General features: G+C 52.4%; 1 protein-coding gene across 2 annotated transcripts in view; it reads left to right on the forward strand.

Moving 5' to 3' along the window:
* The window catches only part of LOC140430903 (adhesion G protein-coupled receptor G3-like), a 380819-nt gene that overhangs the window by 270966 nt on the left and 83220 nt on the right, over positions 1-26633 (forward strand). For both annotated transcript variants that reach the window (XM_072518691.1, XM_072518690.1), the window contains exon 7: positions 22271-22381. In XM_072518691.1, coding sequence (XP_072374792.1) covers positions 22271-22381 — 111 coding nt within the window. The remainder of the gene's footprint in view (positions 1-22270; positions 22382-26633) is intronic.

The following is a 26633-nucleotide window of genomic DNA, read 5'->3' on the forward strand; positions in this document are numbered from 1 at the left end:
CCCACTCCCACTCTCTTCCCTGCTCCCTCTCACAAGACCTGGTTCTTCCCCACTCTCTCTCACAGGGCCTGCTCCATCACACAGGCCTTGGCTCTTCCCTCCTCTCTCTCACATGTTGAATTCCCTCTCACAGGCCCTGGCTCTTCCCTCCTCCCTCACGCATGCTGCATTCCCTCTCACAAACCCTGGCTCTTCTCCGCTCCCTCTCATAGGTCCTGCTCTCTCACACAGGCCCTGGCTCTTCGCTGCTCCCTCTCACAGATCCTGCTCCCTTTCACAGGCCCAAGCTCTTCCCAGCTTCCTCACTCAGGCCCTGTCTCTTCCTCACTCCCTGTCACAGGCCCCACTCATGCCCAGTCTCTCTCTCTCTTTCAAAGGCCCCGCTCTTCCCCACTCCCTCTAATTGGCCCTGGTCTTCTCCGCTCGCTCCTGAGGCCCCACTCCCACACACAGGCTCCCTCACAAAGGGCCTGCTCTTCCCTGATCCCTCTTACTAGCCCTGCTGCCTTATGCAGGCCATCATCTTCCCTGTTCCCCTCACAGTCACAGCTCCCTCAAAAAGGACTACGCTCATCCCCGCTACCTCTCACACGTTTCACTCCCTCACACATGCCCTGGCTCTTCGCCGCTCCCTCTCGCAGGCCCTCCTCCCTCTCGCAGGCCCCGATCCCTCTCGCAGGCCCCAATCTCTCTCGCAGGCCCCGATCCTTCTCCCAGACCCTGATCCCTCTCACAGGCCCCACTCCCTCTCACAGGCCCCACTCCCTCCCGCAGGCCCCGATCCCTCTCGCAGGCCTCGATGCCTCTCGCAGGCCCCGATTCCTCTCACAGGCTCAACTCCCTCTCGCAGGTCCCGATCCCTCTCGCAGGCCCCACTCCCTCTCGCAGGCCCCAATCCCTCTCACAGGCCCCACTCCCTCACACAGGCCCCACTCCCTCTCACAGGCCCCACTCCCTCTCGCAGGCCCCTATCCCTCTCGCAGGCCCCTATCCCTCTCGCAGGCCCCTATCCCTCTCGCAGGCCCCTATCCCTCTCACAGGCCCCGATCCCTCTCACAGGCTCTGCTCACCCAGACACAGCGCCCCCTCACAGGCTATGCTCACCCAGACACAGCGCCCTCTCACAGCCTCTGTTGTCTAGGAGTACAGGTCCACAGATCACTGAAAGGGGCTACACAGGTGGAGAAGGTAGTCAAGAAGGCATACGGCATGCTTGCCTTCATTGGCCGGGGCATTGAGTATAAGAATTGGCAAGTCATGTTGCAGCTGTATAGAACCTTAGTTAGGCCACACTTGGAGTATAGTGTTCAATTCTGGTCGCCACACTACCAGAAGGATGTGGAGGCTTTAGAGAGGGTGCAGAAGAGATTTACCAGAATGTTGCCTGGTATGGAGGGCATAAGCTATGAGGAGCGATTGAATAAACTCGGTTTGTTCTCACTGGAACGAAGGAGGTTGAGGGGCGACCTGATAGAGGTATACAAAATTATGAGGGGCATAGACAGAGTGGATAGTCAGAGGCTTTTCCCCAGGGTAGAGGGGTCAATTACTAGGGGGCATAGGTTTAAGGTGAGAGGGGCAAAGTTTAGAGTAGATGTACGAGGCAAGTTTTTTACGCAGAGGGTAGTGGGTGCCTGGAACTCACTACCGGAGGAGGTAGTGGAGGCAGGGACGATAGGGACATTTAAGGGGCATCTTGACAAATATATGAATAGGATGGGAATAGAAGGATACGGACCCAGGAAGTGTAGAAGATTGTAGTTTAGTCGGGCAGTATGGTCGGCACGGGCTTGGAGGGCCGAAGGGCCTGTTCCTGTGCTGTACATTTCTTTGTTCTTTTTTGTTCTTTGTCCCAGACTCAGCTCCCTCTCACAGGTTCCGCTTTTTCAGACACAGCTCCCTCTCACAGCCCCACACCCTCACACAGGCTCCGCTCGCCCAGACACAGCTCCCTCTCACAGCCCCACACCCTCACACAGGCTCCGCTCGCCCAGACACAACTCCCTCTCACAGGCCCCACTCCCTCTCACAGGCTCCGCTCTCCCAGACACAGCTCCCTCTCACAGGCTCTGCTCTCTCTCTCAGGCTCCGCTCGCCCAGACTCAACTCCCATACACAGGCCCCACTCCCTCGCCCAGGCTCCGCTCTCCCAGACACAGCTCCCTCTGACAGGCCCCTCTCCCATGCCCTGCTCTTCCCCAGTCCCTGTCACTGGCCCCACACTTCCCGCTCCCGCACACAGGCACTGGCCCTTCCCCACTCACTTGCACAGGCCCTGCTTCTTCTGACAGGCCCTGCTTTCTCTCACAGACCCTGGCTCTTGCCGCTCCCTCTCACAGACCATGACTCCTCCGTGCGCTCTCTCACATATCGCGCTCCCCCTCACAGGCCTTCCTCATTCGCTCACAGAAGCCCTGGACCTTCCTCACTCTCTCTCACAGCCACTGCTGCTTCTCACAGGCCCTGCCTCTTCCCCGCTCCCTCTTACAGGCCTACCTCTTCTCTGCTCTGTCTCACTTGTCCCGCACTTCCCCGCTCCCTAACACAGGCCCACTCCCTGGGTCTTGCCCGCTCCCTCTCACAGACCATGGCTCTTCCTTGCACCCTTTCACATACCCCACTCCCCCGCACAGGCCCTGGACCTTCCTCACTCCCTCACACAAGACCTGGACCTTCTCCACTCCCTCTCATAGGCACTTCTGCCTCTCACAAGTCCTGCCTCTTCCCTGCTCCCTCTCACAGGCCTCTCTCTTCTCTGCTCCCTCTCAAGTGCCTCACTCTTTCCCATTCACTTACACAGGCCCGGCTCCCTCTAACCGGCCCTGCTGCCTCACACAGGCCCTGGCCATTCGCTGCTCCCACACACAGGCCCCACACCCTCTTGCAGACCCCACTCCCTAACACATGCCCTGCCCCCTGTCACTAGCCCCGCCCTTCCCCGCTCCCTCAAACAGTACTTGACTCTACCGCACTTCCTCTCAAAGGCTCTGCTCTTCACCGCTCCCACATTCTGGCCCTGCTCTTTCTCACTCCCTCTCACGGGCCCTTGTGTTAGCCTCTCCATCTCACAGGCCCTGCTTTTCCACGCTCCATCACCGCCGCTCTTTCCTACTCCCACTCCGTGCCCTGCCCTCTCCCTGGCACTTCCCTGCTCTTTGCCGCTCCCTCTCACAGATCATGCTCTCTCTCACAGTCCCTGGGTCTTCCGCACTCCAAGATCTCGTTCCCTCAAACTGGCCCTCCCTCTTCCTTGCTCCCTCCCACGGGCCATGACTCTTCACTGCTCCCTCAGACAGGCCCTGGCTCTTCCCCACTTCCCCTCACTGGCCCTGCTCCCTCTCACAGGCCCCGCTCCCTCATACATACCCTGCTCTTCCCCAATCACTGTCGCTGGCTCCGCCCTTACCTGTTCCCTCACACCTGGCCTTTCCCCACTCCCTCTCACAGGCTCCGTTCCCTCTGAGAGGACCCGTTTGCTCTTACAGACCCTGGCTCTTTCCCGCTCCCTCACACAGGCCCTAGCTCTTTCCCACTCCCTCTCATAGGACCTGGCTCTTCTGACAGTCCATCTCATAGACCCTGCTCACTGTCACAGGCCCCACTCTTGCCGCTCTATCTCTTTGAGGCCCTGCTCTTCCCCAGCCGCTCACATCGACCCCGGTTTTCTCCGCTCACTCTCACAGGCCCCACTCCCCACACAGGCTGTACTCTCCTTCACTCCTTCTCTGGTGCTGGCTCTTCCCAACTCCCACATACAGGCTCTGCTCTTACCCGCTCCCTCACAAAGGGCCTTTCCCCGATCCCTTTTACAGGCCCACTCTTACCTGCTACCTCTCACAGGCCCTGGCTTTTCCCCCCTCACTCACACGACCATGGCTCTTCCCGGCTCCCTGTCATAGTCCCTGGTTCTTACTCACTCCCTCTTGCAGGTCCTGGTTCTTTTTTTTTTATTATTTAGAGTATCCAATTTATTTTTGCCAATTAAGGCGCAATTTAGCTGGGCCAATCCACGTACTCTGCACATCTTTTGGGTTGTGGGGGCGAAACCACGCAAACACGGGGAGAAATAGTAACAGGATGGTACGGCAGACAATAAGCAAAGAAATAACGGATGCATGTAGAAATGGTACAGCGGTTATCATGGGAGATTTTAATCTGCATATCGATTGGTTTAACCAGGTTGGTAAAGGCAGCCTTGAGGAGGAGTTTATAGAATGTGCCCAGGATAATTTCCTGGAACAGTATGTAATGGAACCTACAAGGGAACAAGCGGTTCTAGATCTGGTCCTGTGTAATGAGGCAGGATTGATTAATGATCTCATAGTTCGGGATCCTCTTGGAAGGAGCGACCACAAGATGGTGGAATTTAAAATACAGTTGGAGGATGACAAGGTAAAATCAAACACGAGTGTTTTGTGCTTAAACAAAGGCGATTACAATGGGATGAGAGAAGAACTAGCTAAGGTAGACTGGGAGCAAAGACTTCATGGTGAAGCAGTTGAGGAACAGTGGAGAACCTTCCGAGCGATCTTTCACAGTGTTCAGAAAAGGTTCATACTGACAAAAAAGAAAGATGGTAGAAAGGGGAAAAATCGACCGTGGATATCTAAGGAGGTGAGGGAGAGTTTCAAATTGAAGGAAAAAACATACAAAGTGGCAAAAATTAGTGGGAGACTAGAGGACTGGGAAGTCTTTCGGGGACAACAGAAAGCTACTAAAAAAGCTATAAAGAAGAGTAAGGTAGACTATGAAAGTAAACTGGCTCAGAACATAAAAGCAGATAGTAAAAGCTTCAACAAATATATCAGACAAAAAAGAGTGGCTAAGGTAAATATTGTTCCTTTGGAAGATGAGAAGGGAGATTTAATAATAGGAGACGGGGAAATGTCTGAGGAGCTGAACAGGTTTTTTGGGTCAGACTTCACAGTGGAGGACACAAATAACATGCCAGTGACTGATGGAAATAAAGATATGATAGGTGAGGACCTTGATATGATTGTAATCACTAAGGAGGCAGTATTGGGCAAGCTAATGGGGCTAAAGGTAGACAAGTCTCCTGGCCCTGATGGGATGCATCCCAGAGTGTTAAAAGAGATGGCTAGGGAAATTGTAAACGCACTAGTGATAATTTATCAAAATTCACTAGACTCTGGGGTGGTCCCAGAGGATTGGAAAGGAGCAAACGTGACACCACTGTTTAAAAAAGGAGGTCAGCAGAAAGTGGGTAATTATAGGCCGGTAAGCTTAACTTTGGTTGTAGGGAAAATGCTAGAATCTATCATTAAGGAGGAAATAGCGGGGCACCTGGAGGGAAATTGTCCCATTGGGCAGACGCAGCATGGGTTCACAAAGGGTAGGTCGTGTCTGACTAATTTGGTAGAGTTTTTTGAGGACGTTACCAGTGCAGTAGATAACGGGGAGCCAATGGATGTGGTATATCTGGACTTCCAGAAAGCTTTTGACAAGGTGCCACACAAAAGGTTGCTGCATAAACTAAAGATGCATGGCATTGAGGGTAAAGTGGTAGCATGGGTAGAGGATTGGTTAACTAACAGAAAGCAGAGAGTGGGGATAAATGAGTGTTTCTCTGGTTGGCAACCTGTAACTAGTGGGGTCCCTCAAGGATCAGTGTTGGGCCCGCAGTTGTTCACAATTTACATAGACGATTTGGAGTTGGGGACCAAGTGCAATGTGTCAAAGTTTGCAGACGACACTAAGATGAGTGGTAAAGCAAAAAGGGCAGAGGATACCAGAAGCCTGCAGAAGGATTTGGATAGGTTAGGTGAATGGGCTAGGGTCTGGCAGATGGAATTCAATGTTGCCAAGTGTGAGGCTATCCATTTTGGGAGGAATAACAGCAGAATGGATTATTATTTAAACGGTAAGATGTTAAAACATGCTGCTGTGCAGAGGGACCTGGGTGTGCTGGTGCACGAGTTGCAAAAAGTTGGTGTGCAGGTGCAACAGATGATTAAGAAGGCTAATCGAGTTTTGTCTTTCATTGCTAGAGGGATGGAGTTCAAGACTAGTGAGGTTATGCTGCAATTGTATAGGGTGTTGGTGAGGCCGCATCTGGAGTATTGTGTTCAGTTTTGGTCTCCTTACCTGAGAAAGGACATATTGGCACTGGAGGGAGTGCAGAGGAGATTCACTAGGTTGATCCCAGAGTTGAGGGGATTACATTATGACGAGAGGTTGAGTAGACTGGGACTGTACTCATTGGAGTTTAGAAGGATGCGGGGGGATCTTATTGAGACATATAAAATTATGAAGGGAATAGATAGGATAGATGCGGGCAGGTTGTTTCCACTGGTCGGGGAAAGCAGAACTAGGGGACATAGCCTCAAAATAAGGGGAGGTAGATTTAGGACGGAGTGTAGGAGGAACTTCTTCACCCAAAGGGTTGTGAATCTCTGGAATTCCTTGCCCAGTGAAGCAGTTAAGGCTCCTTCTTTAAACGTTTTTAAGAAAAAGATGGATGCAATTCTAAAGAATAAAGGGATTCGGGGATATGGTGTACGGGCCAGAGAGTGGAGCTGAGTCCACAAAGATCAGCCATGATCTCATTGAATGGCGGAGCAGGCCCGAGGGGCCAAATGGCCTACTCCTGTTCCTTGTTCTCATGTTCTTATGTGCAAACTCCACACAGACAGTGACCCAGAGCGAGGATCGAACCTGGGGCCTCAGCGCCTTGAGGCAACCGTGTTAATCACTTGCGCCACAGTTTCTGGCTCTTGACCACTCTCGCTCATAGATCCCCCACTCACTCTCTCAGACCCCACTCCTTCTCACAGGCCCCAGCTCTTGCCCACACACTCTCACAGGCCCTGGCTCTTCAACATGCTCTCCCACATGCCCCGCTCTATCTCACAGTCCCTGGCTCTTGCCGCACACTCTTATAGGTCCTGGATCTTCCCCGCTCCCTCACACAAGCCCTGGACCTCCCCTGCTGCCTCTCACAGGCCCTACTTTTCCCACTCCATCTCACAGGCCTTGCTCCCACTAACAGACTCCGCTACTCACACGTGCTCTACTCTTCCCTGCTCCCTGTCAATAGCCCTGCCCTTCCCCCCTCCCTCTCACAAGCTCCGCTCTTCACCGCTCCCTCATACAGACCCTGCTCTACCCCGCTCCTTGTCACTAGCCCCGCCCTTCCCCGTTCCCTCATACAGACCCTGCTCCACCACGCTCCCTCTCACAAGCTCCGCTCTTCACCGCTCCCTCATACAGGCCTTGCTCTACCCCGCTCCCTCTCACAAGCTCCGCTCTTCACCGCTCCCTCATACAGGCCCTGCTCTACCCCACTCCATCTCACAAGCTCCGCTCTTCACCGCTCCCTCATACAGACCCTGCTCTATTCTGCTCCCTCTCACAAGCTCCGCTCTTCACCGCTCCCTCATACAGGCCCTGCTCTACTCCGCTCCATCTCACAAGCTCCGCTCTTCACCGCTCCCGCATACAGACCCTGCTCTATTCTGCTCCCTCTCACAAGCTCCGCTCTTCACCGCTCCCTCATACAGGCCCTGCTCTACTCCGCTCCATCTCACAAGCTCCGCTCTTCACCGCTCCCGCATACAGGCCCTGCTCTACCCCGCTCCCTCTCACAAGCTCCACTCTTCACCGCTCCTTCATACAGATCCTGCTCTACCCCGGTCCCTCTCACAAGCTCTGCTCTTCACCGCTCCCTCATACAGGCCCTGCTCTACCCTGCTCCTTGTCACTAGCCCCGCCCTTTCTCGTTCCCTCATACAGGCCCTGCTCTACCCCACTGCTCCACCAGGGGGCCATTGCCAGAGGCTCGCATAGCAATCCTCCGTTCCCTACTGGCCGAGTTACCGGCGCCGTGGAACTAACCACCTATTGCTGGTCGGGCTGCTGGCATAGCGGCTGCGGACTCAGTCCGCAACCACCCTGGTCGGGGGAGGGCGGATCGGTGACCGGGGCCTTCTAGGCAGCCGGGGCAATTAATGTGTGGGGTTTGAGGCACGGGCGCGCGGCTGATCGGGGTTTTGTTTTTGACTGGCTCCACGATCTGAGTCTGCCATGGATCACGCACGGCCGCCGGAGGGCGCCGCTGTGTACATGCGCGGCCTCTGACCCGGAAGTGTGGGGGCCCAGATCTGCAGCAAAAGCCACAAGATTCACTCTGGGTCCCTACTAGCCCGCTGCATGGCTGAGAACTGGTTTAATTTTTTTCAAGGAATTTTAGGAGTAAAACTCCACGGTTTTGCTGCCAGCGTCAACACTTAGTCTCAATAATGCCCCCTGTCTCTTCCCCACTCACTCACACAGACTCCCCGCTCTCTCATGATGGCCCTGGCTCTTCGCCGCTCCCTTTTACTGGCCCCTTACACAAGCCCTGACTTCCCTGTTGCTTCTCTCAGACCCTGCTCTCTCACTCAAACCCTGGATATTCACCGCTCACTCTCACAGATCCTGCTTCCTCTCGCAGGCCCTGGTACTTCCCCGATCCCTCTCACAGGCCCAACTTACTGGCGCATGCCCGATCCCTCTCACTGGCCCTGCTCTCCTCGCTCACTCACACAGACCCTGGCTCTTTGCCGCTTCCTCTCACAGGCCCCACTCTTTCCCCTGTGGTAGTCACCACTGAAGTATATATTGTATATATAGGATGTTGATACAGGTGCTTTGCGGTAAGGCCCCTGTACTACAGGTGCGGGGGTTGATCCCTGCCTACTTGCTCCTCCCAGTAGGCGGAGTATAAATATGTGTGTTCCCAGTACAGCAGCCATTTCGTCAGCTGCTGCAGGAGGCCACACATCTCAGTGTAATAAAGCCTCTATTACATCCTACCCACGTCTTTGTGTAATTGATCGTGCATCAATTTATTACACTGAGATTTTCAGAAGATGGACCTCCGCGTCAAGCCGGATCGCCTGCAGCTGCATCCGCAAGCAGACAATGCCAAAAAGGACATTGAACATTGACTAGCCTGTTTTGAAGCGTACATCGGGTCTGCGCCAGACCCAATTCCAGAAGCACAGAAGCTCCAGATCCTTTACACGCGGCTGAGCTCCAACGTCTTTCCACTTGTCCAGGACGCGCCGACCTACGCAAAGGCCATGGCGCTATTGAAGGAAAACTACGCTCAGCGGACTAACACACTCTACGCCAGGTACCTCCTCTCCACGCGGCATCAACTTCCCAGTGAGTCGGTGGAAGATTTCTGGTGCGCCCTGCTCCCCCTAGTTAGAGACTGTGACTGTCAGGCCGTTTCGGCCACGGAACACTCGAATTTGCTAATGAGAGATGCATTTGTCATGGGCATAGGGTCTGACTACATCCACCAGCGCCTCTTAGAGGGGTCCACGCTCGACCTCGCGGCGACCAAAAAACTAGCGCTTTCACTTACGATCGCATCACACAACATTCAGGCCTATGCCCCCGATCGCGCGGCCCACCCCCCCTGTGCATCGTGGACTCTGCAGACGGCCGCCCCATCGTGGACCCCCTCAGCCAATCCCACACCTGTGCCGCGCGGCAGCCAACCAACCCCGGGGGGCCCAAATGCTACTTCTGAGGTCAGTCAAAACACCCCTGACAGCGCTGCCCAGCACGGAGTGCCCTCTGTAAGGCCTGTGGCAAGAAGGGACATTTCGCATAAGTGTGTCAGGCCCGCTCAATCGCCGCTATTGTCCCGGCACCCCCCACGTGCATCCAGTGGGTGCCGCCATCTCCCCTCCTAGGACCACATGCGGCCAGTGGACACTGCCACCTTGCTTGACTCGCAACACATGCGGTATGTGGGCGCCGCCATCTTGTTCCTCCCAGAACCAACGGGCGGCGCCATCTTGCTTCCCCCACGACACGTGCGGCCCGTGGGTGCCGCCATCTTACCCGACTCGGGACCCATGCCCATCGGGCACCTCATCCGGCCGCTCATCGCCTGCAACCGCCAACGACCAGCCGTGTCTCGCCTCGGTCACGATTGACCAGTCACGACCACTTCAACTAAAGTGAAGGTCAACGGGCACGAGATCTCCTGCCTGCTGGACTCCGGGAGCACTGTGAGCTTCATTCACCCTTATACGGTAAGGCGCTGCTCCCTCGCGGTACACCCCGCTAATCAGAGAATCTCCCTGGCCTCCGGGTCCCACTCCGTGGCGATCCGGGGGTACTGCATCGCTACTCTCACTGTCCAGGGCGTGGAGTTCAGCGGCTTCCGCCTCTACGTCCTCCCCATCCTCTGCGCTGCCTTGCTACTCGGCCTGGACTTCCAGTGCAACCTCCAGAGCCTAACCCTGAAATTCGGCGGGCCCCTACCACCCCTTACTGTGTGCGGTCTCGCGACCCTTAAGGGCGACCCACCTTCCCTTTTTGCAAATCTAACCCCGGATTGCAAACCCGTCGCCGCCAGGAGCAGACGGCACAGCGCCCAGGACAGGACCTTCATCAGGTCTGAAGTCCAGCGGCTGCTTCGGGAAGGCATCATCGAGGCCAGCAACAGCCCCTGGAGAGCCCAAGTGGTCGTGGTCAAAACTGGGGAGAAAAACAGGATGGTCGTTGACGACAGCCAGACCATCAATCGGTACACGCAGCTCGACGCGTACCCCTCCCACGCATATCTGATATGGTCAATCAGATTGCACAGTACCGGGTCTTCTCGACAGTAGACCTGAAATCTGCCTATCACCAGCTCCCCATCCGCAAGGCGGACTGCCCATACACTGCGTTAGAGGCTGACGGCCGCCTTTACCATTTCCTTAGGGTTCCCTTCGGCGTCACCAGCGGGGTCTCGGTCTTCCAACGGGAGATGGACTGAATGGTTGACCGGTACGGGCTGCCCCAAGGCCGTCAAACGTTGCCTGGTTTCGTATTACGCCCAGTGGATCCCAAACTATGCGGACAAGGCCCGCCCACTCATTCAATCCACTGTTTTTCCTGTACCTGGACAATGTCACCATCTGCAGCCACGATCAGCAGGACCATGACACAAACCTTGCCAAATTTCCCCACACCGCCACTCTCCTCAACCTCACGTAAACAAGGAGAAGTGCGTGTTCAGAACAAACCGCTTAGCCATCCTCAGCTATGTGGTCCAGAACGGAGTTCTGGGACCCGACCCCGATCGCATGCACCCCCTCATGGAACTCCCCCACTGCCCCAAGGCCGTCAAACGTTGCCTGGTTTCGTATTACGCCCAGTGGATCCCAAACTATGCGTACAAGGCCAGCCCACTCATTCAATCCACTGTTTTTCCTCTGACGGCTGAGGCTCACCAGGCCTTTAACCGTATCAAGGCCGACATCGCCAAGGCCGTGATGCACGCGGTCGACGAGACGCTCCCCTTCCACGTCGAGAGCAATGCATCAGACGTCGCTCTGGCCACCACCTTCAACCAGGCAGGCAGGCCCTTGGCATTCTTTTCCCGCACCCTCCATGCCTCGGACATTTGGCACACCTCCGTCGAAAAAGAGGCCCAGGCCATTGTTGAAGCTGTGCGACAATGGAGGCATTACCTGGCCGGCAGGAGATTCACTCTCCTCACTGACCAACGGTCGGTTGCCTTCATGTTTAACAACACACAGCAGGGCAAGATCAAAAACGATAAAATCTTGAGGTGGAGGATCGAGCTCTCCACCTACAATTACGAGATTTTGTATCGCCCCGGTAAGCTCAACGAGCCCCCCGATGCCCTATCCCGAGGTACATGTGCCAGCGCACAAGTGGACCGACTCCGGACGCTGCACGACAACCTCTGTCACCCAGGGGTCACACGTTTTTACCATTTCATCAAGGCCCGCAACCTGCCCTACTCCATCGAGGAAGTCAGGGCTGTCACCAGAGACTGCCCGGTCTGCGCGGAGTGTAAACCGCACTTCTACCGGCCAGATCGTGCGCGCCTGGTGAAGGCCTCCCGTCCCTTTGAACACCTCAGCGTGGACTTCAAAGGGCCCCTCCCCTCCACCGACCGCAACACATAATTTCTCAGTGTGGTCGATGAATATTCCCGATTCCCCTTTGCCGTCCCATACCCCGACATGGCGCCTGCCACCGTCATCAAAGCCCTCAACACCACCTTCGCTCTGATCTGCTTCCCCACCTACGTCCACAGCGACCGGGGATCCTCATTCATGAGCGATGAGCTGCGCCAGTACCTGCTCAACAGGGGCATTGTCTCGAGCAGGATGACCAGCTACAACCACAGGGGAAACGGGCAGGTGGAGAGGGAGAATGGGACGGTCTGGAGGGCCGTCCAGCTGGCCCTACGGTCCAGAAATCTGCTGGCCTCACGCTGGCAGGAGGTCCTCCCCGACGCACTTCACTCCATTCGGTCGCTGCTGTGCACCGCGACTAATGAAACCCCCCCATGAACGTCTCTTTGCCTTCCCTAAGAGGTCCACCTCCGGGGTTTCGCTCCCGACATGGCTGGCAGCTCCGGCACCCGTTCTCCTCCGTAGACACGTTCGACTCCACAAGGTGGACCCTTTGGTTGAGAGGGTACAGCTACTTCACGCTAATCCGCAGTACCGTCTACGTAGCGTACCCCGACGGCCACCAAGACACAGTCTCCCTCAGGGACCTGGCACCAGCTGGTTCCACACACACACCCCCTCCGACCCGGCGCCACTCTCCCCCCCCCCCACCCCCACCCCGTGCACCCCACCGCAGCCCCCGCTCCGGGACAATCCATCCACCCCTTACTCCCACCCGGGGATGAAGAGGATTTCGACACGCTCCCGGAGTCACCGAAGACCAAGCCGCTGCCGGAGTCGCCACCAGCACTGCGGCACTCTCAACGACAGATCAAGGCACCGGACCGCCTGAATTTGTAATATTATCTGTACTTTTAAAACACAACTTTCTCCACCACCCCCGCCGGACTCATTTTTTTAACAGGGTGTCACCACTGATGTGTATATTGCATATGTAGGATGTTGATATAGGTGCTTTACGGTAAGGCCCCTATACTACAGGTACGGGGGTAGATCCTTGCCTGCTGGCTCCGCCCAGTAGGCGGAGTATAAATATGTGTGCTCCCAGTACAGCAGCCATTTCGTCAGCTGCTGTAGGCGGCCACACATCTCAGTGTAATAAAGCCTCGATTACATCCTACTCTCGTCTTTGTATAATTGATCGTGCATGATCCCCCCTCCCTCTCCCTGGCCCTCCTCCCTCTCCCAGGCCCCCCGCCCTCTCCCAGGCCCTCCTCCCTCTCCCAGGCCCCTCTCCCTCTCCCAGGCCCCCCTCCCTCTCCCAGGCCACCTTCCCTCTCCCAGCATCCCTCCCTCTCCCAGGCCCCCTTCCTTCTCCCAGGCCCCCCTCCTTATCCCAGGCCCCCCTCCCTCTCCCAGGCCCCCCTCCCTCTCCCAGGCCCCGCTCCCTCTCCCAGACCCCGTTCCCTCTCCCAGACCCCGTTCCCTCTCCCAGACCCCGCTCCCTCTTCCAGGCACCCCTCCATCTCCCAGGCCCCCTCCCTCTCCCAGGCCACCCTCCCTCTCCCAGGCCCCCCTCCCTCTCCCTCTCCCAGGCCCGGCTCCCTCTCCCAGGCCCTGCTCTTCCTTGCTTCCTCTCACACCCCCTGGCTGTCCCCTACTCCCTCTGACAAGCCTTGGCTCTTCATGGCTCCCTCTCACAGGTCCTGCTCCCTCACATAGACCCTGGGCGGGATTCTCCCCTACCCGGCTGGGCGGGGGTCCTGGCGCCGAGGAGTGGCGTGAACCACTCCGGCATTGGGCCGCCCCAAAGGTGCAGAATCGTCCGCACCTTCAGGGGCTAGGCCGGCCCCAGAGTGGTTTGTGGCGCGCCGGCGGGAAAGAGGGTTGGCGCCACGCCGCCTGGTGCGAGTTGGCGCATGCGCGGGAGCGCCAACGTGTGCTGGAGTCATCGCAACACATGCGCCGAGGGGTTCCTCTCCACTCCGGTACAGCCGCTGGTGTGGAAGAATAGAGTGCCCCCACGGCACAGGCCCGCCCGCGGATCGGTGGGCCCTGATCGCAGGCCAGGCCACCATGGGGGCACCTCCCAGGGCCAGGCTCCCCGTGCCCCCCCAGAGTACCCCAGAGGCCACCCGCGCAGCCCAGGTCCCGTCGGCAAATACCTGGTGTAACATACGCCGGCGGGACTGGCCGAAAACGGGCGGTCACTCGGCCCATCGCGGGCCGGAGAATCGCTGGGGGCGCCGCTACGAGCGGCTGCCGACTGGTACGGTGCGATTCCCACCCCCGCCAAATCCCCGGAGCCGGAGATTCCCGCCCCCTGACTTTTCCCTGTTCCCTCTCATAGGTCTCGACCACTCACACAGGCCCTGATTCTTGCCCGCTCCTTCAGCCAGGCACTGTCTCTTCCCCATTCCCACTCGCTGGGCTCGCTCCAAATCCCCACCGCTCCCCCATCCACAGGTAATGTTCCTTGCCCGTTCCCACTCACAAGTCTTGGCCCTTCCCAGCTCCCTCTCACAGATCTCACGCCCTCACAAGGTCTCTGGCTCTTCCCCACTCCCTCAAACAGTCCCTGTTCTTTCTCACAGGCTGCTCTCACTATCATTTGCCCTGGCTCTTCCCCGCTACCTAGCACATTTCCCGCCACCTTTCATGGGCTGCACTCCCTCACACAGACCGTGGCTCTACTCCGCTTCCTCTCATAGATCCTGCTTCCTCTCAGAGCCCTGGCTCTTCGCTGCTCTCTTTCACAGGCCCCCCTTCCGCTCTCATGCCCTTTCTCTTCACTGCTCCCTATTACAGGTGCTGGCTCTACCCCGCTCTTTCTCAGAGGCCTGACTCCCTCACATGAGCCCTGTCTCTTCCCCGCTCACTCTCACAGGTCCTGCTCCCTCACACTAGCTCTGGCTCTTCGCTGCCCCTTATCACAGATCTTGCCCCATCAGACAGGCCCTGGTTCTGCCCAGCTCCCACTCACAGGTCCTGACTCTTCTGTGCTCCCTCAAACAGGCCCTAGCTCTTCCCCATTCCCTCAGACAAGCCCTGGCTCTTCCCCGCTCCCTCTCACAGGACCTGGTTCTGCCCCTCCCATGTTCACAGGCTCTGCTGCCTCTCACATGTCTCGCTCCCTCACACACATCCTGGCTCTTCGCCGCTCAGTCCCACAGACCCGGCACCCTCTCACAGGCCCAACCATTTTGCCTATTCCCTCGGACAGACCCTCGCGCTTCCTCGTTCCCATTCACAGGATCTGCTGCCTCTTCCATGCTCTGGGTCTCCCCCGCTCCCTCTCATGGCCCTGCTCGCTCCTGCGGTGATATGCTTCACTGTAAATACACAAGGGGTTAATGTAAATACACTACAACTAAGTAAACACTAGAGGGAGCACCGGAGATGTAATGACATGCAGACATACAGCTAATGAACACATAGAATAGAACACGACCAATGGCCAGTCAAGACACCCAGAGGTGACACTACCACAAGGGGGCATTACACAGCCCACATAAAAGGACAGGGCACACATGGGGTGGGATTCCCCGACCCCCTGCCGGGTCGGAGAATCGCCGGGGGCTGGCGTGAATCCCGCCCCCGCCGGTTGTCGAATTCTCCGGCACCGAATATTCGGTGGGGGCGGGAATCGCGTTGCGCAGGTCGGCGGGCCCCCGTCAGCGAGAATCAAACACCTCTCTTACCGGCGGGACTACGCAGCGCGGGTGGGCTCCAGGGTCCTGGAGGGGGGGCGCGATCTGGCCTTGAGGGGTGTCCCCACGGTGGCCTGGCCCGCGATTGGGGCCCACCGATCCGCGGGCGGGCCTGTGCCGTGGGGGCACTCTTTCCCCTCCGCCTCGGCCACAGCCGACGCGTAAGAGCCGCTGATGCTCCCGCACATGCACGGACTTCAGCCAGCCGGCGAAGTCCTTTCGGCCCCGGCTGGCGTGACGCCAAAGGCCTTTCCCGCCAACTGGCGGCGCACCAACCACTCTGCCGCAGGGCTAGTCCCTCAAGGTGAGGGCTTGGCCCCTAAAGGTGCGGAAACCCGCACCTTTGGGGCGGCCCGACGCCAGAGTGGGTCCTGCCACTCCATCCCGCCGGGACCCCCCGCCCCGTCGGGTAGGGGAGAATCCCGGCCATGCTCTTTCTCTTTCCACAGGCGACACTCAGAGAGAAGGACAGGGACAGACCCGAAGCATCACACCCACCGCATGGCTTAGAGCAGACTTGTTAGTTAGACTGAGTTACTATAGCAAGATTAGGGCAACACGGTAGCATAGTGGTTAGCACAATTGCTTCACAGCTCCAGGGTCCCAGGTTCGATTCCTGGCTGGGTCACTGTCTGAGCGGAGTGTGCACGTTCTCCCCGTGTGTGCGTGGGTTTCCTCCGGGTGCTCCGGTTTCCTCCCACAGTCCAAAGATGTGCAGGTTAGGTGGATTGGCCATGCTAAATTCCCCTTCGCGTCCAAAATTGCCCTTAGTGTTGGTTGAGTGGAGTTACTGCACTGTAAATTCTATGATCTATGATCTATGATCTATAATTAGCAGGCGAGTCGAACTCAAGTAGGAGAATTGTTAACTGTTCAATAAATGTGTTAAACCTATCTCCAAGTCTGAACCTTCCTTTGTCAGAGTATACATCAAGGAAGCAGCTTATGCTACATGAAGAAGCATAACACAACACCTCCCATAGGCCCTGGCACTTCCCCCATCCCGCTCAGGATCTGCTGCCTCTCCCACGCCCTGGCTTTTCCCCACTCCCTCTGCCCTGCTCCCACATACAGGCACTTGCTCTTCTCTGCTCCCTCTCACAGACTGTGCTTTTCCCTAATCACTCTCACAGGCCCCACTGCCCCTCATAATCCCTGGCTCTTCCCTGCTCCCTCACAAAGGCCCGGGCTCTTCTTCGCTACCTCTTACATGTTCCGCTCATCCCTACTTGCACACACAGGCCCTTGCCTTTCCCGCTCCCTCTCACGGGCCCCGTTGTTTCTTGCTCTTTTTACAGGCCCCGCTCTTACAGGCAGCATGGTGGCACAGTGTTTAGCGCAATTGCTTCACAGCTCCAGGATCCCAGGTTCGATTCCCGGCTTTGGTCACTGTCTGTGCGGAGTCTGCATGTTCTCCCTGTGTCTGTATGGGATTCCTCCAGGTGCTCCGGTTTCCTCCCACAGTCCAAAGACGTGCAGGTTAGGTGGATTGGCCATGATAAATTGCCTTTAGTGTCCAAAAAGGTTAGGTGGGGTTACTGGGTTACGGGGATTGGGTGGAGGTGTGGTGTGTTCTTTCCAAGGGTCGGTGCAGACTCGACGGGCTGAATGGCCTCCTTCTGCACTGTAAATTCTATGTCTATGTCTTCCCCTCTCCCTCACTCCTGCTCTTCCCCAGTCCCTCTCTCAGGCCTTGCTTCCTCTCACAGGCCCTCGCTCTTCTATCTCACAGAATCTGCTCCTTCCCACTGGTGCCGCACTCTCTCTTGGACCCCGCTCTTTCCTCTCTTACCTATTCTCTTACCTATTGCATTAACACACTTCCGAATCTTGGAGGTTTGATCAGTATCGTTCTTACACTTGTGGTTTTTCTGTTTCCAATTGGATTCCAATTCAAATTTGGGTTCTCTGGGAGTGACTAGGCCACTTCTAGGTCGAGTCCCACTAGAGTCGCCACTAAATGTTGCTCTCTTTGGTTGGCTCTGAATATGGCAGCCAATATGGTCGCCTTCCTTAATCCTAATTATGTTTGCTCGCCAGGTAACTTTCGATACCGCCACAAGGTTCAAACCCGAATACTGATCAAAAGAGCCAATACACCAGTTAGTTAGTTCGAAGTCAATACTATTTATTTACACACACAGTAATGTCTACTCATGCACAAAATACTACAGACTAAACTATCACTACTGCTAAAGCCTATACTTAGCTTCGGGAGCCCACTCAGTCAGAAGAACAATGGCCGTTGTTCGGTTCTGAGGCTGCTGGGTCGAAGTGGTAGAGGGGAAACAGCTAAGGCCGTCCGTCTGGTAGCGAGCGTTGACGTTGGACTTACTTGCTTCTGGTGCAGCTGGTGGACGGGTCTCTCCGCTGTGAGAGCCGAGTCCAAGAGAGCGATTCTTTCTTGGGGCCTTCTTCTTATACGCGCGCTTTTGGGCGGGCCTTGAACTTGGCCCCAATCAATTGGGCCGTATCTTGATCACTCGTATTGATCTTGACCAATAAAGGGGTGGGTGCCCTGATGGCTGGGCGTGTCCTAGGTGGCCGTTGGCCTGCTTTGTTTTCTGCTTTTGGTTTGGGGAACTGGCACCGTGAGGTCTGGGGCCAGATCGGTTACTTAAGTATCTTCCTTTGTTCCCGGAGATGGGCCATCCATAAGCTAATGGGCCTACAGTTTCAGGCTTGTCTGGGAGCTGCGGCTCCAATATGCAGACAGGCTCTGTGCCAGCTTGCTTTCTTAACATTGTCCATTTTTACCTGCAATCTTTGCAAATGTCCATTTTGTATTCTTGAAGTGGCCATCCCAGATGGCTACAGCCAGTGGAGATAACGTTTTAGTATTGTTACCTGTGGTAGGTGAACCTTTAAAAGCAAGATTTTGTAGACCTTATCAGATTGAGAGGAAATTAAGTGAGGTGAATTATGTGGTTAAAAACACCAGATAGAAGGAAGCCTCGCCGAGTGTGTCATGTGAATATGCTTCATAGAATTTACAGTGCAGAAGGAGGCCATTCGGCCCATCGAGTCTGCACCGGCTCTTGGAAAGAGCATCCTACCCAAGGTCCACACCTCCACCCTATCCCCATAACCCAATAACCCCACCTAATCCCCATAACCCATTAACCCCACCCAACACTAAGGGCAATTTTGGACACTATGGGCAATTTAGCATGGCCATTCCACCTAACCCGCACATCTTTGGACTGTGGGAGGAAACCGGAGCACCCGGAGGAAACCCACGCACACACGGGGAGAATGTGCAGACTCCGCACAGACAGTGACCCAAGCCGGGAATCGAACCTGGGACCCTGGAGCTGTGAAGCAATTGTGCTATCCACAATGCTACCGTGCTGCCCCTTCAAAGGTACTTTGACAGGGAAGGAGAGAAAAAGGAGGAGGTTTTAATGATTCTAACTCAAAGTGACGAACCAAATCCAGATGACTGTGAATTTGACATACCTCAAATTAAATTTGAAAATGAGGATGTTCTTAAAAATTGGGATAAATTATTGAGTTATCTTCCAGAGGAAAAACAAACTGACCTGAAAGAGTTATTGATATCACATGGGCAAGCTTGTGGAGATAAATTGGGAAGTACTAAAATGGCTATACATGATGTAGATGTGGGAAATGCTGTTCCAATCAAACAACATCCATATAGACTTAACCCTTTAAAATTGGCACAGGTTAACAAAGAGATTGAGAGTATGCTTAAAAATGGCATAATTGAAGTGGGTTGCAGCCAATGAAGCTCACCCATAGTGATGGTACCTAAACCACATGGTACCCAACGGTTGTGTGTGCACTATAGAAAGGTTAATGCAATTACAAGAACGGACTCTTATCCTATCCCTTGAGAAAGTGAGACAATCAGCTTTTATTTCCAAATTGGATTTACCTAAAGGTTACTGGCAGGTACCTTTATCCAAAAGGGCGAAGGAGATTTCAGCTTTTGTGACTCCAGATGGTATATACCAATTCAAAGTTATGCCATTTGGCATGAAAAATGCCCCAGCCACATTTCAACGGTTAACTAACAAAGTTGTTTCAGGATTACCCAATTGTGCGGTATACATCGACGATCTAGTAATTTTCAGCCAGACATGGATAGAACATTTGAAACATCTGATGGAGTTATTCGATCGACTTCTGGGGGCGGGTTTGGTGATAAACTGAGCCAAAAGTGAATTTGGAAAAATCTGAATCACTTTCCTTGAGGAGTTTTCGATACCCTCGAGACAAAGGGAAATAATGCGATTTTTTGGCACGAGTGGATTTTATCGAACATTTGTGCAAAGGTTTTGTAGCGTGATTGCTCCACTGATGGACTTGCTTAAGAAAAACCGAAAATTGCAATGGACAGCGGACTTTCAACAGGCATGTGACTGCCTGAAAGCTGTGATAACCAATGCATATGTGTTGGAGAATTGCAAGGGACTCTGTGATCAGATTGAACTAAATTATCTGACTTTAAAGAGAAATGCTGAGGCGTAGACCAATGGACAGATCGTGCAGAGACCTTCTTGTAAAGAGACTGTTAATTGGGAAGGATTTCAGTTGGAGGAAGGAGAACAAAAATGGACTATATTATTATACCTGTTTGCTTGTGTTGTCTTTTGAAACGATAAAGTACATTTACTGTGTGCATTTCTTAAAGGATGGTGAAAATGTGAAAAATGAAACCATCTTGAAGTTGATAGTTGTTGTTTTTTTCTTGGGGGGAGGTGTCATGTGACATAAGAAATGGGTGTTTAAGAAATGTACCTTTAAGAAATGGAGCTGCTCATGTTACTGGAGTGATGTCAGAGTGTGGGTTGGGCATGAGCTCTACTTCTGCTTTTTTAGTTTCAGTTTGAGAAGAGCTTGGGTGTGTCTGTGTTTTTCAGTGAGCTGAATCTGAAGTTAAAAGTGAGCTGCACTGATGTTGATCTCTGCCATCAAAAGACTATCTATGGATCATTTGGTGAATTCAGAAGAATTATAAATGTTTTCAGTCTTGAATGTGCTCCTGTTTGAAGGTTTGTTAAGCCTTTTGGATGTTAAAAGGACAGCATACAGGTTACTTAGTGTTGTATTCTTTGGGGGTCTTTTTGATTTACTGTTTGTTTTTTTAAAAGTTCATAGAATAAACATTGTTTTGTTTAAAAAAAACAGTGGTCCATTTTCTGCTGTACCATACCTGTAGAGTGAGCCATGTGCTCCCCATACCACAATCTATTAAAAGTTGTAGGTCAGATGAACTCCATGATACACTTTGGGGTTCTCTAAACCCTGACCCATAACAAAGGATACAACAGGATATAAACTGGTTGGAGTCTTGGGCGGAAAATAGCAGTTGAGGTTTAATCCAGACAAGAGTGAGGTAATGCACTTTGGAAGGTCCAATGCATGTAGGAATTACACAATAAATGGTAGAACTCTTGCGAGTAGTGACAGGCAGAGAGATCTGGGCGTGCATGTCCACGAACACTGAAAGTGGCAATGCAAGTGGATAAGGTGGTCAAGAAGGCATATGACATGCTGGCCTTCATCAGTCGGGGCATTGAATATAACAATTGGCAAGTCATGTTGCAGCTGTACAGGATCTCATTTGGAATATTGTGTACAATTCTGGTCAGCATACTACCAGAAGGTTGTCGATGCTTTGGAGAGAGTACAGAAGCGGTGTACAAGGATGTTTGCCTGGTATGGAGGGCATTAGCTATGAGGAGAGGTTAGATAAACTCGGTTTGTTCTCGCTGGAACAATGGAGGTTGAGAGACGACTTGATAGAGGTCTACAAGATTATGAGTGGCATGGACAGAGTGGATACTCAGATCAGATGCTCTTTCCTAGGGGAGGAGAGTCGGGTACTAGGGGACATGGGTTTGAAGTGCACGGAGAAAAGTTTCGAACAGATAGTCTTTTACACAAAAGGTGGTAAGTATATAGAATGAGCTGCCTGGGGAGGTGGTGGGAGCAGGTATGAGAGGGGCATTTAAGGGGCATCTAGACAAATATATGAATAGGGTGGGAATGGAAGGATATGGACTTAATTTAGGCAGGTACCATGGTCGGCACAGGCTTGGAGGGCCGAAGGGTCTGTTCCTGTGCTGTATTGTTCTTTGTTCTTTGTGTCATCTGCAAACTTACTAGTCAGACCAGTTACATTTTCCTCCAAATCATTTACATATAATAATAATATAATAATATTTTATTGTCACAAGTAGGCTTACATTATACTATCCTGTCTCAAAACTCTGTGTCCAGAGATATTGAGCTGCAAATTTCTACCCCTCCTTTAGCCAGGTTTCCGTTATAACAACATGCTGCCATGCTACTTGTGCCCTTAACTCATCTACCTTGTTTGTAATACTGCTTGCATTGAGGTATAAACAGTTCATCTCCACCATTTTTCCATGCTGGACACTCCTTCACTCTTGTTTCTCCTGTAACTCCAGGCCTTTATGTTTCCATTTATCTTACATTTGACATATTAATTCTTAAAACTATATGTTACTTCTGAAACATTAATGTAATTCATTAAAATAAATGATTATTATGCTTCTTGGTCTTCTCAACTCAAGGGGTTACAAGCCAATTGAAATCTGGATGATTTTCCCCTCGAGAGCCTTGCATAGTTCGATAGATTTTTCTAAAATGACATTCCTTTTATTTTCACAGAATCAAAAGAGAAATATTCTGAATGATGATCTAATTGGAATAACTGTAGGGAAACACAGCGTGGATCTCAATAATAATGTCACAATTACTCTCGCTCATACCAAAAAACCAGTAAGACAAGCATATATTATGTTTTCTTATTTGCTCATGGGATGTAAATATTACTCCAAGGTTCACATTTATTGCCTATCCATAATTGCTCTTGAGAAGGTGCTGGTGAGCTGCCTTCTTGAACCAATGCAGTCCATGATGTGTTGGTACACCCACAGTGCTGGTAGGGAGGGAGTTGCAGTGAAAGTGAAGGGACAGTGATAATATTTCCAAGTCAGGATGGTGAGTGACCTGGAGCTGGAATTACCAGTAGTGGTGTTTCTTTACATCTCTACATACCTAACATTAGATAGTGGAGGTGTTAGAGTGGTAGAGGTTACAGTTTTGCAAGGTGTTGGTTGAAGAAGCCTTGGTGAGTTACTGAAGTGCATCTTGTAGATGGTACACAGGAGTGCATCTGTGGCGGAGGGAGTGAATGTTTGTCGAAGAGATGTCAATCATGCGGGCTGCTTTGTTCTGGATGGTGTTTGAGCTGTACTTATCCAGGCAAGTGGGAGTATTCCATCACACTCATGATTAGTGCCTTGTAGATGGTGAATTGGTTTTGGGGAGTCAGGAGGTGAGTTACTCATTGCAGGATTCCTAGCCACATTATATGGCTAGTTCAGTTCAGTTTCTGGTCAATGGTAACCCCCAGGATGTTGATAGTGGGGGATTCAGCGATGGTAATGTCATTGATGTCAAGTAGAGATGGTTTGATTCTCTCTTATTGGAGATAGTCATTGCCTGGCAATTGCATGCATGAAAGGTCTTTCCACTTGTTAGCCAAGCCTGGCTAATATCCAGGTTTTGCTGCAAAGAGCAAAGAACAATACAGCACAGGAACAGGTCCTTCGGCCTTCCAAACCCGTCGCGGTCATGATACTAACCTTGGCCAAAACCCTCAGCGCTTCTTTGTGCTGTATCACTCTATACACATCCTATCCAGTTATTTGTCAAGATGCCTTTTGAACGCCGTTAATGTATCTGCTTCCACAACCCAAACGTCCCCTGGCAACACATTCCAGGCACTCACCACCCTCTGTGTAAAAGACCTGTCTCTCACATCTCCTCTAAACTTTGCCCCATGGACTTTAAACCTATGCCCCCTGGTGACTGACCCCTCCATCCTGGAAAAGAGTGCCAGACCATCTATTCTATACATGCTCCTCATAAGCTTGTAATCCTCTATCAGGCCACCCCTCAACCTCCGTCATTCTAATGAAAACAGCCCGAGTCGATTCAGCCTCTCTGCTTGGCTAACACTCTCCAGGCCAGGCAACATTCTGGTAAACCTCCTCTGCACCCTCTCCAAAGCCTCCACATCCTTCTGGTAGCGAGGCAACCTGAATTATGTGGAATATTCCAAGTGCGGCCTTACCAAGCTTCTATACAACTGTAGCGTGACTTGACAGTTTTTATACTCAAAGCCCCATCCAATGAAGGCAAGCATTTCATATGCTTTCTTGACTACCTTGCCCACTTCTGTTGTCACTTTCAAAGATCTGTGGACTTGCACGCCCAGATCTCTCTGACTTTCTATATTCCAAAGAGTTTTACCATTTACGGTATATTTCCACTCTATGTTCGACCTACCAAAATGCATTATCTCACATTTGTCTGGATTAAACTCCATTTGCCATTTCTCTGCCCAAGTCTCCAACCTATCTATATCCTGCTGTATCCTCTGACAATCCTCAACACTATCTGCCACTCCACCAACCTTTGTTTCACCGTGACTTACTAATCATGGACAAGGACTGCTCCAGTATTTGAAAATATATTAAATTGAAATTAGTTTTTAAAACTTTAACTATCCACTCAGTGCTGGAGGGCTTGAAACTCTTCTGTATTGATCTCTATTGGGGCGGCATGGTGGTACAGTGGTTAGCACTGATGCTTCACAGCTCTCGGGTCCCGGGTTCAATTCCGGCCTCGGGTGACTGTGTGGAGTTTGCACGTTCTCCCCGTGTCTGCGTGGGTTTCCTCCGGGTGCTCAGGTTTCCTCCCACAGTTCAAAGACGTGCAGGTTAGGTGAATTGGCCATAATAAATTGCCCCATAGTTTCCAAAAGGTTAGGTGGGGCTACTGGTGGCGTAGGGTGCTCTTTCCAAGGACTGGTGCAGAGCCGATGAGCCGCATGGGCTCCTTCTGCACTGTAAATTCTATGATTCTATGATTGCACACACGTGCTGTTTAGTTCAAGTTGTTAGGTGTAGGAAATCAGCTCAAGGACACAGCTGCTGTTGATGCGGTACAGGGAAAGGTGATTCTCAATGATTGCGTTATCAATTTGGGATCTTTGCACCATATGAACTGGTGCTAGTGTGTGTGGGAATGAAGACGGAATCAGACAGAATTGTTATTGCAATGGCCATTTTTGCCTTGGGAAGGCCATTATACTTAGACACGGGAGGTGAGTGATAGTCATAATCTTGATAATGAGGAACCGATGATAAATATTAGGAGACAGCATGTACATGTTGATTGGACAAGTAAATGTCCTCATGTTATGATTCGTTAATTGTTTTGACGTACAATGCGTGATGTAAACCTAATCAACAGTAATGATTGGACATGTGGTAACAATTGATTGGTTTATTCTAATTTATAGTAATCAAATCTTGAGTATAACTGATGGTGTAACACTTCAATCAGAGCTCTCTGGCATGCCAGCTTGGACATTATCAGCCCAGGTTTCGCTGTAATAAAGATCTTGGGCGGGATTCTCCGCCGGCAGGAATCTCCGTTTTGCCGGTGCCCGGGGGTTTCACGATGGTGTGGAGCTGCCCCACAATGGGAAACCCCATTGACTAGCCGGCGTAACGGAGAATCCCGCCGGCGGGTCAAGGTTGAAAAGTGGCGCAGCGGGGCGGAGAATCCAGCCCCATGTTTATACCTCCAAGAGTCTTTGCCTGGTCGTTTGTGAGCATGAGGGCGATGTACATTATAGTTGAATAGCTGTATGATTTTTTTTCCTCAACACTGGCCAACAACTTATTTGTGCTTGGCATGGCTCCAGCCAATGAAACATTTCCCCCTGATGTCCATTGACTAAAACTGCCTTTACTGTTAGGTACTGCGTGTTGTCTTGTTGTCTTGTTGCATCAGAGTATAGCTGGTGTTTAGTGAAACAAGGAATCTCAAGGGGTAAGTTTTAAGGAATAATTTAATTTAAGGGCTAATATCAATCCAAACTCTAGTTTGTTCTTTAATTTAGCAATTAACTAAAAGTTGCTCTTTTGACTGGGTCAAGTTTGGTTGCTGCTTGAAAACAGTTGTTTACAAGCTCTCAGCTGAAGCTAGAACATAGAACATTACAGCGCAGTTCAGGCCCTTCGGCCCTCGATGTTGCACCGACCTGTGAAACCACTCTAAAGCCCATCTACACTATTCCCTTATCATGCATATGTCTATCCAATGACCATTTAAATGCCCTTAATGTTGGCGAGTCCACTACTGTTGCAGGCAGGGCATTCCACGCCCTTACTACTCTCTGCGTAAAGAACCTACCTCTGACATCAGTCCTATATTTATCTCCCCTCAATTTAAAGCTATGGCCCCTTGTGCTAGCCATCACCATCCGAGGAAACAGGCTCTCACTGTCCACCCTATCTAATCCTCTGGTCATCTTGTATGCCTCAATTAAGTCACCTCTTAACCTTCTTCTCTCTAATGAAAACAGCCTTAAGTCCCTCAGCCTTTCCTCATAAGATCTTCCCTCCATACCAGGCAAAATCCTGGTAAATCTCCTCTGCACCCTTTCCAATGCTTCCACATCTTTCCTATAATGCGGTGACCAAAATTGCACGCAATACTCCAAATGCGGCCGCACCAGAGTTTTGTACAGCTCCAACGTGACCTCATGGCTCCGAAACTCAATCCCTTTACCAATAAAAGCTAACACACCGTACGCCATCTTAACAACCCTATCAACCTGGGTGGCAACTTTCAGGGATCTGTGAACATGGACACCGAGATCTCTCTGCTCATCCACACTACCAAGAATCTTACCATTAGCCCAGTACACTATTCCATTCGGCCCATCGAGTCTGCACCGACCCACTTAAGCCCTCACTTCCACCCTAATCCCGTAACCCCTCCTAACCTTTTTGGTCACTAAGGGCAATTTATCATGGCCAATCCACCTAATCTGCGCGTCTTCGGACTGTAGGAGAAAACCGGAGCACCCGGAGGAAACCCACGCAAACACGGGGAGAACGTGCAGACTCCGCACAGACAGTGACCCAGAGGGAATCGAACCTGGGACCCT

This window comes from Scyliorhinus torazame, chromosome 10 (genome assembly GCF_047496885.1).
Source record: "Scyliorhinus torazame isolate Kashiwa2021f chromosome 10, sScyTor2.1, whole genome shotgun sequence".
Taxonomy (NCBI): domain Eukaryota; kingdom Metazoa; phylum Chordata; class Chondrichthyes; order Carcharhiniformes; family Scyliorhinidae; genus Scyliorhinus; species Scyliorhinus torazame.